The 14,608-nt window shown below is 41.7% G+C and overlaps 1 protein-coding gene across 11 annotated transcripts in view; it reads right to left on the bottom strand.

The window, feature by feature from the left end:
- Positions 1-10,239, bottom strand: part of ryr2a (ryanodine receptor 2a (cardiac)) — a 332,105-nt gene extending 321,866 nt beyond the window's left edge. For all 11 annotated transcript variants that reach the window (XM_034214890.1, XM_034214888.1, XM_034214889.1 and 8 more), the window contains exon 1: positions 10,120-10,239. In XM_034214890.1, coding sequence (XP_034070781.1) covers positions 10,120-10,167 — 48 coding nt within the window. In that variant the 5' untranslated portion in view covers positions 10,168-10,239. The remainder of the gene's footprint in view (positions 1-10,119) is intronic.
- Between the last annotated feature and the right edge of the window lie 4,369 nt (positions 10,240-14,608).

Genomic DNA, 14,608 nt, shown 5'->3' on the forward strand with positions numbered 1-14,608 from the left:
AGTTTTACCAAACTGCACACACACACTCATCACAACCCTCTCTAAGACAAGTTGTATTCACATTTGTAGACAATTCACACAACATTCTAGCTTGCAACAAGCAGCTAACTGTGTTCTAACTTCTAACATTTCCACCAAAGGGAATCTCTGGTAACTCCCCAAACATTTAAAATGGTCCTCAACATACCAAAAGGGCAAGCACCCAGCTATTCAGGCAATATACTGTATTACACTATATATTTAAAGAAAGTCTTCCACAATATACGAGAGTTTCTGTTGAGGTCTATTCGAGCAGGAAGTCATAACCAGAAATAGCCTAAAAAGTAATTTTCTGCTTTTCAAAGGAATAAATTAATCAGAGCTTGTGTTTATCTTGTGAAGAGCCTTCACTTTCAGAGGGTTGAACAGACAGCTGACTTCAAATTGCTTGAAAGTCTCAGATTTTTCATCCACACACCACAAAACACTATCATTTAAATGTCTGACAGCACAAAGATGGAAAGATTTGTGAGATCAAAAAACATGTCATTTGAACTTTCTGGTTTTGTACTGTTGGTCAGACAAAGCAAGCTGGAGACACACCTCAGGACATGTGAATGCCACTCTTTCCACTTTTTCTATAAATATAGATTACTAACCAATTGCTTGATTATTCTAATGTAATCCACAGATTAATTGATATACAATATACATTAGTTGCAATATAAACAAGGACACAATGGCAATTGTTGGGTTGTTAAAAACAATAATCTCAGCTCAGATTACACTATAATAACTCTTCCCCAGGAGGTTAAAAAAACATAATACAGACATAGTAAAAAATCAATATACATCACTGAAGATATGCTCTGTGTCGTTGAGGGAATATTATGTTATTAGCTGAATTAATTACTTTTTAGTGAGTTTTTCCTTGAACCGTGACCCGTGACAGTGTTAGACAGCGAGCGGCCTTGGTGCCTCATTTTGCATAAAAAGCAGAAATATTTTAAATGTTCAACCCCTCCCCCTTTTTTTCCCATCACCGTTCAGTCCTGTGTTGACAGAATCCCACAATGCCTTGCCAATCGATTTTCTTGGGCCATCAGATAAACAGCAAACATGTCGGAAAAGAGCTCAAATACTGAAGGACAGTGATTTGACAGATTATTTTCCTCTGTGGTATGATTCAAATTAAAGCCAAAGAATGGTGCTCTGCGCCCCGTCAGCACACACTGCTGAGGGTGGGGGGGGTTAGCTGATAGATAGAGAGGGAATTGTGTGACAAATATATCACTTGTGTTTAAAGCGTGTGGTGCAGTGGGTTGTGCGTTGGTGTTGGGGTCAGGGGGGCACAGGTTCAAACCCCACTGCAGTCAGCATGTCGTTGTGTCCCTGAGACACTTCACCACAAATTGCTCCTGTGGAGATTGCCCACAGTGTTGAGTATGTAAGTCGCTTTGGATAAAAGCGTCTAACAAGTGACATGTCATGTAAACCATACCTACAGCATAAGGCATAAGCCATGCAATTCTAACAACAAAACTTGTATTTATAAAAACAGAATGGGATCACTATATTTTAGATAAGGTTAACATGGTTCTCTAATAGTGAAGTGAAATTGTGGAACACATTGGATCCATAACCTAATAATAAGACTCAGATGGCTAAGGTGTTATGCCAGTTTCACTGAATGTGTATGTTTTAACCAAATATTGGATATATAATCTTATTTTCTTTCTGCACTTCATTTAATAACTCTTTGAATTCCCCATTGGAGGCTTCATTGTATGTGCCTGTGTCCATGTTATTTTAAGTGTTCTCTTTATTTGGAAGCACTTGCTAATAAACGAAATCATTGATTACCTTTCATGATGATGATGTCACGGCTCATAGTGATGCACATGTGATGAAATAGTGATGCAGGAGCTAAGTAAAGCCACAGCTGTGTGATGTAAAGGACCCCTGCTCTGCTGTCCCTCTTCTTTTCAATGAGGGGTCTTAACCTTAGTTGGCAGTCAGATGCTTTAATATGCATAAGGTGATATAGGACCTATGACCTCAGACAGAATATCATTTCATAGTATTTAACTTTTAGGTCAAAATAAGTTTGATTCCGTCAGCTTCTACTGTCTGTTCCTCTAAACTGGGGGCATATAGACGGCCATCTACGGTAAGTAAAACAAGTACATCATACAACCTTATTTCAAAACAACCAAACTATAAATGGATAAATTATCCAGAATATCCTCACGTGTCCTACTTTTATTAAGCCCACCTACAAATTATATAAACATCAGTTGCTTTCATATTTTCGTTTAGGTATTAAATTGTATACTAACTGGGTCATCAGTTTATGTTCATAAAAACTTGTTTTGTCACACAGGCCGGTCAGCATGTCCTTACATGGGAAACTAAGATCCCTGGAAGAATTTAGGACAGTGCTGCAGTGGCAGAATGGGTACAGTAAGTGTTATACTTACACAAACAAGCTCTGCTGCCTGAACTCTCTGAGCCATTCCTCACACTCAAATATCTATGTACAGATCTGACCTATTCTAACACCGGTAAATATTAACAGGTAACTCCAGCTGCAACCTGATACCTAAAGTCATGTCAACAAGAAACCTGGGGAATACCTGGACAAGGTTTCTTAGGTGAGTGCTTGTAAGAGGCAAAGACCCGGGGGAAAGTCTCCCTGTTCGTGCTGAATGATGAAAGCATCCCATCAGACCTTTACAACAAGAACAGACAGCATGATAGCCTTTAGCTCAAATGACTTAAAACAACCTATTTCTCCTGACACAGACCTCTAGCAGCCATGTATGTCATAGACGATATAATAGTTTTGATGTATCCGTTGGCCATAAGTAACAGAAACCTAGGTTGGCCAGAAATGACAACTTGGGTTGAAAGTAATTTAGAAAGAATGTGATAGAACATATTGCCAACCAGAGAGCACTGAAGATCTTTTAACTGTAAAACCCATCCATCCATCTTCTCCCGCTTATCCGTGGTCGGGTCGCGGGGGTAGCAGTTCCAGCAGAGAGCCCCAAACTTTCTTTTCCCTGGCGACATCAACCAGCTCTGACTGGGGGATCCCAAGGCGCTCCCAGGCCAGCGAAGAGATATAATCCCTCCACCTGGTCCTAGGTCTACCCCTTGGTCTCTTCCCAGCTGGACGTGCCTGGAACACCTCCCTAGGGAGGCGCCCAGGTGGCATCCTAACTAGGTGCTCGAACCACCTCAACTGGCTCCTTTCGACGCGAAGGAGGAGCGGCTCAACTCCGAGTCCCTCCCTGATGACTGAACTTCTCACCTTATCCCTAAGGGAGACACCAGCCACCCTGCGGAGAAAACCCATCTCGGCCGCTTGTATCCGCGATCTCGTTCTTTCGGTCATGACCCATCCTTCATGACCATAGGTGAGGGTAGGAACGAAAATGGCCCGGTAGACAGAGAGCTTTGCCTTCTGGCTCAGCTCCCTTTTCGTCACAACGGTGCGGTAAAGCGACTGCAGTACCGCTCCCGCTGCTCCGATTCTCCGGCCCATCTCACGCTCCATTGTTCCCTCACTCGAGACCCAGAGATACTTGAACTCCTTCACTTGGGGTAAGGACTCATTCCCTACTTGGAGTGGACAGTCCATCGGTTTCCTGCTGAGAACCATGGCCTCAGATTTGGAGGTGCTGATCCTCATCCCAGCCGCTTCACACTCGGTTGCGAACCCATCCAGTGAGTGCTGGAGGTCGCAGACCGATGAAGCCATCAGAACCACATCATCTGCAAAAAGCAGTGGTGCAATCCTTAGTCCACCGAACTGCAGACCCCCTCCCCCACGACTACGCCTCGAAATCCCATCCATGTATATTACAAACAGGATTGGTGACAAAGCGCAGCCCTGGCGGAGGCCAACCCTCACCGGAAATGGGTCCGACTTACTGCCGAGGAGCCGGACACAGCTCTCGCTTTGGGAGTACAGAGATTGGATTGCCCTGAGTAGAGACCCCCTCACCCCATACTCCCGCAGCACCTCCCACAGTAACTCCCTGGGAACTTGGTCATACGCCTTCTCCAAGTCTACAAAACACATGTAGACCGGATAAGCGTACTCCCAGGCCCCCTCCAGGATCCTTGGGAGAGTAAAAAGCTGATCCGTCGTTCCACGACCAGGACGGAATCCGCATTGTTCCTCCTCAATCTGAGGTTCGACAATCGGTAAAATGTAAAATGTCCCACTCAATTAGAAAAAAAGATAAGGGGACAGACGAGTTGGAAAAGCCTGTGGCAAATGAAACAGACAGCGGTTACTTTTACAAACACCGTCCATGTGTCTCTAAGAAAAAACACATAGTTGTTCTTTAAACCCTAACCACAATTGTTTTGCTGACCTCAACTAAGTATATGTTCATTTAACCAAACCTAAACCATAGTTGTGATTAATAAGAAAACATATGAATATTTTCTGATGTGGGGATTTCAGCAGTTTGGAGGGCATTGAACGTTGTCCTCCTGCTGAGAGGGGGAGCGGATCAGTATAATGTTTAACTTTTAAATAAATCAGCCTCCATATGTAATGCTTAGGCTTTTAGAGAGATTCAAATGTGCACACTAACACACAGCAAAAAACAAACATACTGGTGACCTGCCACTTCAGAGAATTTCTAATGTCTATTTACTGCATCTTCAGTCATTTTGCTATTTAATGTTTAATGTGTCTTTTATTTTCTAATCTGTGAAGGTTTTTACCCTCGCTTCCAGATATTACAAATTGCATATTACATAAACAATCATATACAAAAATACATACCACAACATTCTGTATTAATCCTCAGCCTATTATTGAATGAATTTCAACACATATTCAACAATCAACTTATTTCAGGTCATTTGTACTTAGATACAGAGGGGATACTCCAAAGATAGATAATAGGTGACGTGTTCCTTTAATTGACCTGATGGCTCTCCATTGGAATTCTCTGCTCGGTCCAGTCCTCCAATAGGCAAACACAGACATTTCTCTGTAACAGAGATTCAATGAAGAGAAACACAGGCTGCTGCCATGCTGTTTGCTTTGTGCTGAGACATCAGCAGTCACCAGTAACCATGTATTGATCTGCATTCAAAGAGCACTTAGCAGGGAGTGCTGCAGGATTACAGGGAGGGTGGAGGAGGATGAAAGGTAGGGATGGAGCAGGAGAGGAGGAAGAAAGAAGGAATAGTATTACAGATAAGCCTGGATGTAAACGTACTGTCCCTATTATTATCTCAGCCATTGTATCAAATAATACAGACGTTCCTCTGTATAGGAGATAGAGGCAGCCGAGCCAAGCAGTATCGGCAGGAGTAAACGGCTGTAGTAGGGATGTAGTGAGACGGTCAGGGCTAATCTAAAATAATGAGCCGCATGGGTTGCTTACGTACTATTTAAACTACTGATCATCAACAACATTTATCACAGTTTATCATAGATTGTGAACATTTTCTTATAGATCCACCGGAACAAAACATTTTAGTGAAGACCCTGCAATCATAGCTGACCAATTTGGCACAAAAAGAGTTTGGTAGTGATCTAAAGTGTTTTTCTTAATATGAGAAAAACTGGGACTGGACGCCAATACATGCCAGTGCTACACATTATGTTCATCAATTGGAGAAACAAATGTTTGGTACTGCTACCTTTTGTGGAAACGGTTTTACTACTCTAGCCATGGTTTGCTCCATCTTCCCAGAGATACCCAAACCATTGCCAGACAATGAAGCCACTGCTTTCTACTTTGAGAACTAACCCTTCCACCTCCATCTTACCACTTTCTGAACTGAACACGTAGCCTTTAAACTTGCTTTGATGAAACAATTCCTTAACTCCTTTAAGACTCTTAACTGTATAGGCACTTAACCTGTTTTCTGAGATTACAACAGCGGACAAATCAAACATATGTCACCAAGGAAAGGGTTATGTATAGGCAGGAAAGTGTGTATGACGTATATGTAGGTTTTGGGTCTATAAGAGCCCTAGGTTTGTACAAAAAAGCTAAATGCAAAAGCAATTCTAACATAACGTAATTTTTACGAAAGGACGAAAAAAAAAATAACAAAACCTAGTTTTCATTGTGTTCAATTACTTAATTCAGTATTTGATATATCGCACACCCCTAATACAAACAACAGCCACAAATGGTGGTTAAACTACCTTAGATTCTAATACAATGAGCAGGCAATGTATTTAACTCAACTGTAGTGACATTTATTTATTTGAAACAGTGTAAAAGCTTCTTCCTACTGTCCCATTTTTATAATACGATACATGATATATAATTAAGAACCACATCGCACAACATTTGAGAAAATTAAGACACAAGCACAAACACACACACAAGCTAGACTTGTACAATGTTGAAGTATCCTTGCTACTACAATGCCACAGAAATTGGGACTTTAAAGGACCTAATGCGCAGTCAGACTGATATTGACAGATCTATCATGAGCCATTTTCAAGCAGCTGGAGAGGACAGCATTGAGGCTGTAGTTCTACAGTGACAGTACAGATCAATGGCCGAGCTAGTGACATGTAGCCATCATCAAAACAACTCAATAACACAAATCAGTGTCGTCGGTATACAAACAGACTGAATAACTGGACTGTTTTAACTCCAACTCCCTTACAATATAATTGAAACAAATGATATAAAATGAAAGAAGGGTAGCCTCTTAAAGGTGAATGTTCTGGTCACACCTGGCCTTTTTGCGTTCCCCATCATAAGCATATACAGCAATGATAAAGAATGAGTTTTTTTAAGTTTCTGTACTGAGGATAACGTCCACAGGATTGCCTCATTAATAGTTCGCCTGGGTGTACTATATTGTAGTGTCTTGTTGGTTAAGTATTGCTGTACTACTGCATTTTTCTGGTCTTGCCAATACCATCTGACTGTGATGAAGATGCAGTGCACGTTCAAACGTTAGTCACTTGCGCCTAGGGATGGGTATCGAGAACCGCTACTAAGTCAATACCTGTACCTGATTGGACGGTATCGGTATACCGTTAAGCCGCTGGACAAACGGTGCTGCTATCGGTATATGTGTTACGTCTACTTCCTTAGTTTAACTTTAAACCATTCTGGTTGGTTGGGAACATGGATGTATAATAAGAACTGGATACAGCGTGGGAGGCGGGGCCTCATTCATTCCTATGAGAGTTGCTCATTGGCGCATGATGACAAAATGGCCCAACTTTTGAGAGAGTGAAACGTCACAGATTACCCAGCATGCCTGAGAAGTACCCGTATGTGCACTCATAGAGCATGCGCAACTTTAACCAAAATGCTCGTTCACATCAAGCACGTCAATTTGCGTACACGTAACAGCACCGCACGTTCATGACAGCATGGTAATGGATTGTTATTATGATGGATTTGATATGAACGAGGCGGCAGTTAGCAGCTAGCAGCTAGCTAGTAATGATGCTAATGTACACATCAATCGTTATGTACTTATGTACATAACGATTGATGCATGATGTACATTGATGCCATTGAAATGTCTGGATGAAGATGTAACTGATTTACAAATGTTAAAAAATGTTTAAAAAGAATGGCTCTTTTCATCCTCTGTCTGAGGGAAAACCCCAACAAGCATGATAGGCCGAGCCAGGCCCCTTTAAGTTATTTATTTATTTTTGTCTGCTTCTGAGAAGCTAATGTATACGTTATACAGTTATTTCTGCAAGAAAATTACAATAAAATGACTGTTTAATCTTCACATCTTGTATTCATGTCTATAATTTTGAGCACCAAATTATTGAAAAGTATCGATAAGAGTATCGAAAAATACCGATACCGATACCCATCCCTACTTGCGCCTAATGAAGTATGAAATGCAGAGTGCTCCGGTGCAGTGCCTGTGAAGTGGCCCTCACATGTTGCCTGTCCTCTGAGCTCTGAACAACTTACTATCAAAACCACAGTGAACAGAGACCTCTAATACTGCAGCCGCACTGACACCACATGATATAAGACAGCACACACTTATTCTGTGGAAACTTTAGGAGTAACAGGACTACTTCCAGACCAGCACAAAGCAGATTGGTAATGTTCTGTTAAAAAGCCTAAATGTGGCAAAATAAAAAAGTAAAAACACATAATCATTTATATCACCTTAAGCATCACCATCCAGAACAGAGTGCCATCGCACAATTTCAATCAACAGCAACTTAGACCCATCCCATGGAACTAGCATTAAACGCTGTGTTTTCTTATGGTCCCCTTTTTCTGCATGTATTTTAGAGATGAGACTATTCATTATTTTCATTATTAATGACTTATTTCTCGATTGAATGTTTGCTCTATAGAAAGTCCGAACATAATGGAGCAGGCCAGGCAGTGTTGTCCAGAAGATAAGTTCCTTTGTCTGAGAAACAGCTCATGCTGCAGGAATTTCAGGAAACCATTGAATATCCACATTTTTGCCAATTCATATTCTGACAGTCAATGAACCGGTTTATCATTTCATTGTTAATGAATATCTTGCACTTGCTATTATTTGGATGTACTTCATGTTATTATTATAGGAATCCATGATTATGTATGCTTATGCGCTGTGTTGTGTTGTGTTAGGGTTATTTGTTTGTTTTCTTTACTATTCCTTTGCACTATAACAATTGTAACATTCTAAGAATGCTAAGTACAAACAATGTCATATGTTAGTGGATGTAAATGAATGTTAACTCCTGCAGTAAAGTATAGAAGAGAAGAAAGAATGTGTCTTGTCATTTTTAAGTGTTAGGGACAATTCACTTGTTCTCTTTTGTTGGCCTTCGTGGGGCAGCACATACAGGATGCTAATACTTTTGTTTTTAAATCACACATACTCAACATATTGCAGCTTGTTACGTTCATTTGGCAAAAGTAATAGCAAATAATTGCTTACACATCTGTTGGGTGTGGGCAATATAAACTCTATTTCGCTCTTAAACTTCAGATCAAAATATCCGGCTCTTTAGCTGCTAAACCCACAACTTCGCTCACCAGCTCTCACTTCTGTTGCCATTGCTTTCACTGAAAACAGCAACCTGCTTTGCTAGACATGAGGTTCATCAAGACCGCAGTGAGACTGAAATAAAACAGCTATTGCAGTTATTTAACAAAAACAATGAGCTAAAAGACACTAAAAGGCTCTGTGGAAGTGCAGAGTACTGAGAATTCTCCATGGGTAGTTACTATGAGGGACTCCTATCACATTACACAACATTATTTAACCCAATAAAGACAACAACAAATATTGATGCTGCCTCTATCCCAATCTAGATTTCCTTCTAGTAAAATAATGTCATCCTATTGTCATGTTTCATTTCTCTGATCAAGAGATGGCATTTTAGCATTGCAGAAAGCTTCCTTTTGCTTTCATGATCCTGATGCTGGAAACTGCACTGGCAGCAATGGAATCTTCTCACTGACAGACAAAGACTACAAATAAGGCTTTAGTTTGAAATGTCTAACTAACATACATATCGAGACTTGTATTTCTATACTTATGTTCCTGCCCACTTCCATCAAAAAGGAAAATAGTCAGGTGCAGTGGATTCCCGTTTGATTATTCACGTTCCTGACCATGACCTGTTCAAGCGTTTACTTCATAATGAGACAAACAATACATATACACACATACAGACGCAGTGTTTTGAGGTATTGCTTCAATGTAGAAGGTGATGGAAGTGAAAGATGCATCAGACTTCATGCTGCCATACTGCACCGCACTGCGCCCCGCTCCCACCCAACACACACACACACCAGCCACACGCATGCTGCTCAACTCCTCTTTCTGAGACAATGACAGCAATACACCTTCGTCCATCTCTCTTCACCTCCTGTCTTTCTAACTGTCAGTCAGTGTGTTTTCATTCCTATGCCACCGTTTAGTCTGCGGTCAGCATGATGTGGACTCACTGACCAATGACTATCTGGAGGAGCTGTCATCCTTAATGCGGTAAACTCCCTGCCCTCACACACACACACACACACACACACACACACACACACACACACACACACGCACGCACGCATACACACACGGCCAGCAGAAAGACGCAGTGACAGCAGACACAGCGCCGGCTCTCGGCTTCAGAGAAACAGAAAAAGGACTTACAGTTCGCAAGAACTGGATTTCGTCCTCGCCTTCTCCTCCTTCGGCCATAGTTAGCTTTCAAACGGAGATGCTCGTGCTGTATCTGCGTGCGGACAACAGGCTGGGTGTGCGCGTGCGGCGGTGTATGCAGAAGCCCACGCGCAGGAAAACTCGCCTCTCATTGGATGGCTCACCGAAGGAGGAGCTGCACAGGTGTGAGCGAGTGTGTGGTGTGTGCGCGCGAGCAGTTTGCCCCCTCTCTCGGCCGATTAGGTATGGAAGGTCTTTCCCGCCATGACCGATAATGGCTAAATTAATGCATTCAGACCAATGCCCTAATAGACTGTATATGCTCAATACACGCCAAAAGATACCAAAAGGTGTCTCTTTCAAATGTATCTAGTACATTTCTATTGATTTTGTATCACTGTTCAAGAATGCCTTGGTTTTATAATGCTCAATATCTGATTTGTAACTCACCCAGCAGCCTTAAAACAATATTACCAATAATGTTAACAAGTTTGTAGTAGTGTGTAAACAACTTTCAATTCGAGATTAGAAATCGAAAGGTTTATTGTCATATCATATACACAGGGCCGGCCCTAGACACTGGTGAACTATAGCCGGTCGCTTAGGGCGCCAGATCTGGAGGGGCGCTGCAATGGGAGAAACAAATAAATAATTAATAATAATTAATTTTTTTTTAATTTGTATTCTGCCTAATTTTCTGCCCTTGATGTAATACATTTACATTAATAATTGAATAAAGTAAACACCCTTTGCACCCTGGCAGGGGCGCATCTACGGGGGGGCAAGGGGGGGCAGCTGCCCCCCTAACTTTTGTTTCCCTAAAACTGTACTAAAACAAACCTACACTATTTCCACAAGCTTCTCAAGCAACAAAACAAGCATTACATTAGTTAAAAGTGAATCATTTTAAATATAATTTTAGGCCCGTTAAAAACGCAGCTACGGCCCTGCATTAAACTGCGGAGCGGCATTCACACAGACCGCGGCTCACACCGCTGCAGAGAGGGAGCGAGCTGTCCCAGCACCTATGGATCAGCTTCCCCTGGGAGCATTTCCCTTTCCACTAGTTTTGTTTTTACTAAGGACGAGAGCTTGAAACTAAATGTTAATAAAACGCTGCCGTTTGAATCGATAGCGTTTAACAGACGGGCGCTGTTTGGGGCGTTACGTTACAAAATACTACGCAGACAGCATTAGCTGGGAGATCGATCACTTTGCTAAACTACGCGGTAGCCTAATATTACATCCACGTAAACTACACATCACAGCCATGAGGCCAGATCAATGAAACCAGGATACATCCTTTACTGTAAAAACTGGATCCAAACACAGCTGCCTGTGTGCGCTTGATCAATACTTTCTGATGTTATATGATATGCTACATATTAGCTAGGCTACATGGCCCTAACGTGTAAAGTTATACAAGCATTTGTACCAGTGATTTTCACAAGTAGACTCTTGCAGGCCAGAGTATAGGAGTGATTCAACAACAACAACACAAAGACATATGACATCTTCCGGCGCAAACTGAAAACTCATCTCTTTCGACTCCACTTCGAGCGTTAGAACTATTAACGAAGCACTTTTATACTAATAAAGGACTGGATTACCTAAAGCCAGTTGAGTAGCACTTGAAATGTTTGGCTCTATGAAACCTGATATACTTATATGATTCTGTTTTCTTCAAGGTTGTGTCTTCCTGGTCGAATGTACTTATTGTAAGTCGCTTTGGATAAAAGCGTCAGCTAAATGCAATGTAATGTAATGTAATGTAATATGAGAAGTGATCAGGACGGACAGAAAGAGGAAAAGGAAAAGAGAGTTCACTGAAGAGACCAGGAGGGTCAGAGCAGGAGGAAGAGGAGGAGATGAAGAGACCAGGAGGGTCAGAGCAGGAGGAGGAGATGAAGACATTAGTGAAGAAGAAGAAATGTATGTGAGGAATAAAGATGAAGTGTCAGAAAGAGGGCCAGAGGCAGGGATCAGGAGGCAGATGAAACTCCAGCTGTACCACATGGTATGTTCTTATTCTCCTTACATATTCCATTACAGCAGCACAATCTAGCAGCTCTTAGTATTGACAAATATTGATTGAAATGTGTTGCTGCACAGGTCACCTGTAGCTCTCTGAAGAGATGGGTGATGTCATTTGTGTACTTAATTATAAATTGAAATGTTGAGCTTGTCAATCTTAATCTGAAAATACAAAAACTGAAATATAGGTAAGAGAAGAAACTGACACTTTTGTGATGTAATTCCCTCAATGCAGATCACACATGGACTGATCCATTATTTTAATAGGAGGGTAAATGGTATGGCGTGACGGGGTTGAAACAAACTGAGGGACAATATTGCAATTTCATAGATAATTCAAGTATTTTTTCAGAATTTATTTTTGATCAGTTAAAGTTGACAAGCATATGATTATATTAGCAGCAACATTTTGGGATAATTGGCCATTTTGATTTGTTTAATATTAAATTAATATGTAATAATGCTTAGTGAGGACATGTAAATATGTCTGTCTAATACTAAGAAAACCAATTTTTTTTAAACTAAATATATATTTAGTTTGACATTGTAATGCAAAAAAACCTGTTCCATTAATTCATTGCTTTAAAATACATTTTGTAGTTTCCTTTCATTTAAAATTATTGAAGTAAGCTTGGGGGACTCAAAGGGCATCCGATTGTTTGTCTGAACACCTTGTTTCTCTTGTGCATTAAGAACACTTGTGTTAGGGCATGAATTAACAATAAATAGGTTATATACAGTATAAAATACCACGTACTGTCCGCCCTCCCATGCCACCCTGGCATGACCTCTTGCCCCCCCTTTGCCCCCCCATGTAAAATATTCTAGAACCGCCACTGCACCCTGGGCCGGCAACATTTTGCATTTGCCCTGTACGATGTGTGCTGTAAGTGATGAAAGTGGGGGATGTTGACTTATCTGGCGCCCGCAGCTCACAGCCAAAGTGAGAGAGAGAGAGAGCAAGAGAGAGAGAGAGAGAGGGCGCGCATGGATACCGCAGATTGTTGTTGGATTGAGGCTGATAACTACAGCTCAGTGAGGTAAAGGACTCTGAGTGTTTAGATAGTTCACTTTAGTCTAAGTTATCTCAGTGGGTCTCAAACGGTTTGGTCACAATTTACGTAAACACATATTTCCAAGACACTCCTTTATAATGCATTAATCCAAGAGACTTGAACACTGCTCTGAAAAGACCACACCATCCTATGCGTACTGTGGAAGAAGTCGCCACACACATGTCAAAAGCAACTATGTTTTCTGTATTAGATGCAGAGATCTTTTTGGCCGATTCCACTCGACCTTAAGTCGAGTAGTAATGTTAACCACTTTCAGCTCCCCTTTTGGTCGTTACAGATTTCTAAGAATGCCATTTGGAATCAATTCTGCCAGCGAGGTGTTCCAGCGCTACATGGAACAGATTTTCGCCGGATACCCCTGTGAAATCACCGTTGATGATATCATTATTGCAGGTAAAGATGTTGCAGAGCACGACGCCAACCTGAGAAAAGTGCTCAACAGGGTCAGGGAGGTTAACTTAAGGCTTAACCCCCTCAAGTGCAAGTTCAGGCTAAGCCAAGTCGGCTATGTCGGCCATGTTTTCACCAGTGAAGGACTCAAAGCAGATCCTTCCAAAACAAGTGCTATTAGTGAGATGCCAGTGCCAGCAGACGTCCCAGCCTTACAAAGATTTCTGGGGATGGTCAACTACCTTGGAAAGTGCATACCAAACTTCAGCCAGCTGTCAGCTCCACTACGGCAGCTCACACATAAAGACACAGAATGGACATGGCATGAACAGCAGCAGAAAGCTTTTGAAGATTTAAAGAAACGCATGTCTTGCCCACCGGTGTTGCTATACTACGACGTTGACAAGCCAGTGACACTTACCTGTGACGCTTCACAGTACGGACTCGGTGCAGCGTGTTTGCAGGAAGGAGAACCTGTAGCGTATGCTTCGCGTACACTAACTGAAACAGAAACCAGATATGCTCAAATCGAAAAAGAGTTGTTGGCAGTGGTCTTTGCATGTTCAAAATTCAATGACTATATCTATGGTAAACCAGTCACTATTGAAACAGACCACCAGCCCCTCGTCACCATACTAAAAAAGCCCAGACACACAGCACCTGCAAGACTACAAAGAATGATGCTACGACTACAAAAGTACGACATCACTCTTATGTACAAATGTGGAAAGCAAATGTTCCTGGCTGACACGTTGTCGCGAGCTCCCCGCAGCTCCACAGTTCAGCAAGCTGAAGAAGAGGACAACTTCGACGTGATGACTGTTAACTACATATCTTCTTCTCGCTTAGAAGAGTTAGAGAGGCACACCGCTGAAGACATGACTCTGCAAACACTCAGCACCACTATCAGACACGGGTGGCCCGCTAAACAGCATAATCTTCCACATGCCATTAGACCGTATTTTCCTTTCAGAGAGAAC

Source organism: Gymnodraco acuticeps, unplaced genomic scaffold, assembly GCF_902827175.1.
Source record: "Gymnodraco acuticeps unplaced genomic scaffold, fGymAcu1.1, whole genome shotgun sequence".
Lineage (NCBI taxonomy): Eukaryota > Metazoa > Chordata > Actinopteri > Perciformes > Bathydraconidae > Gymnodraco > Gymnodraco acuticeps.